The 1,954-nt window shown below is 47.7% G+C and overlaps 1 protein-coding gene across 1 annotated transcript in view; it reads left to right on the forward strand.

Annotated features, from left to right (window-relative positions):
• TMIGD1 (transmembrane and immunoglobulin domain containing 1) overlaps window positions 1-1,163 on the forward strand; it is a 21,646-nt gene extending 20,483 nt beyond the window's left edge. The window contains exons 5-6 of the mRNA XM_004706893.2: window positions 281-321; window positions 842-1,163. Of these exons, the coding sequence (XP_004706950.1) occupies window positions 281-321; window positions 842-845 (45 nt within the window). The 3' untranslated portion in view covers window positions 846-1,163. The remainder of the gene's footprint in view (window positions 1-280; window positions 322-841) is intronic.
• The last annotated feature ends 791 nt before the right edge of the window (window positions 1,164-1,954 follow it).

The raw sequence follows: 1,954 nt of genomic DNA on the forward strand, positions 1-1,954 counted from the left end.
GAAAGGCGAGGCTCACCGAGCCATTTATCCCTCTGCCCTTCAATTAACCCCACCAGTGTTAATTGGCCAGGTTGGCACAATGAACTAACTACCTCACACATGTTCTCTGAGTTCAAGGGAGTCATTCACGTAGCCAGCCAACTGAGACATTTGGGTCAGCGGCGAGGTGCCTGCATTTCCACAGCACCTGTCTAATGAGCCACCTGGATGCAGTCAGAGTGTTTACCCGTCGACTTGGGACCAGCCGGTCAACGTGTTGCCCCTTTGTGTTTGCTTTTAGCTCTGCAGGAAGGATCCAGCCCCTCGGAGTGGAACTGCTCTGTAAGTACTCTGAGCTGGGGTCAGGGATTTTCCATCTGCAGATGGAGAGTAGGGACACCTCATAAAGCCCAGCCCGGGCAAACTCCTCCTGAGCTGGGTGGTGCCGGAGGGTGACGGGCATCTGAAGAGAATGGAGGGAGGTGGAGAACCTGCCATGCCTTCAGAAGAAAGGAGAGGCTGTGTTGGAACGTTGCCTAGAACGGAAACACCTTTGGTCTAGGTGGGAGGATGCTTATGCAACTGCATTCCACTGGCACACCATGTCAGCGACCACAAGGACTTGCTCTGGTGGAAGACACTGCGCATGTCCGTCCTCCTCCCCAACCAGAGCAGTGGTCTCAGCCTCCAGCGTCACACTGCCGTCTCTTTGGGGCTTTCTTGTGTCTGTTGGCTGCAGCCTATGCCCAGTAGACAATGGGTAACAAACGATGCAAGGCATACTTCCAGAGAGTGGGAAGTTTGGTTTGAAATGGTTTTATTGCTATGATTTGCACTGTCACCACCTCTTGGTCCCTTTCAGATGAGAGAGCTGAGCTGCCCTCGACTACAGGAAGAGTTTCGCCCCAGGACCTCCTGGATTTATGTTGTTCTGTCTGTATTTATTGCTATTATGGAAGCCACTCCTGTCAGATTGTTAGAGGTGATGAGAAGTGTTTCGATATTCACTTAACAGTATGTGTTATGACTAATTTGATATGGTTATGGAATATTTTTATGGAGAAAGCTGTTGTTGAGAATGAAAAGTAAGATTTCTGTTGAGCTGGGTTTGGGGGTTTATTTTTTGGTTGTCCCTGAAGGTTCTATTACTTGAGATTTGGTACAAATAAATGGGTCGCCTTCTACCATTTAGTGTGGGCTTTGCTACATCAGAGATGCAGAGACAGCCTGGCTTCAAAAATCAGCACAAGACCAAAAAACCAAACAATCAAACAACAACAACAAAAACAAACAAGCACAGCACAAAGAAAACCAGGTCCCAGGAAGTAGAGGAGATAGATGACCCTAGAAAGGTCAACTTTTTAAATTGCCCAGGCAGCCCTAAAAATCAACTCTCACCTGCCTTCACTGTCATTTCCTAAAATAAACATTTAAAGACTGGTCTTAGTTACCTGGTACCACTATCACAATCATCCTACCAGGGGTGACTTTAACAAACAAAAGTATTTTCTCACAGTTGAGGAGGCTGGGTGTCTGAATTCAGGGTGCAGCTGTTAGGGCAGGGACGGAGAACCTTTTTTCTGCCAAGGGCCATTTGGATATTTATAACATCATTCGAGGGCCACCCAAAATTATCAACTTAAACATTCGCCTGCCATCTGTGGTCCAGTGTTTAATGGGCTCCCCCTAAGGTGATGCCTGGAGCGGGTGCTCTTTGGTGAGGACATGTGCTGTTGACTGGTATTGACGATTTCTTCACCCAGGCTGTAAGGGAAGGTTTGCTCTCTCCGGAGTTCTGGAGGGAGGTCTTTATTTCTCTGAGCTTCTGCTCTTGGGAAATCCTCACGTGGCTTGACTTCTCTCTCCCCCTCTCACTGCTCTGCTCCCTTGTTTAATCTTCTATAACCCAACAGAGATGGCCTCATGATACACTACTAACCCTGCCTGATTCACAACATGAAAACTATGTATTCTC

This window comes from Echinops telfairi, unplaced genomic scaffold, assembly GCF_000313985.2.
Source record: "Echinops telfairi isolate 266 unplaced genomic scaffold, ASM31398v2 ScPeMD7_7458;HRSCAF=8496, whole genome shotgun sequence".
Lineage (NCBI taxonomy): Eukaryota > Metazoa > Chordata > Mammalia > Afrosoricida > Tenrecidae > Echinops > Echinops telfairi.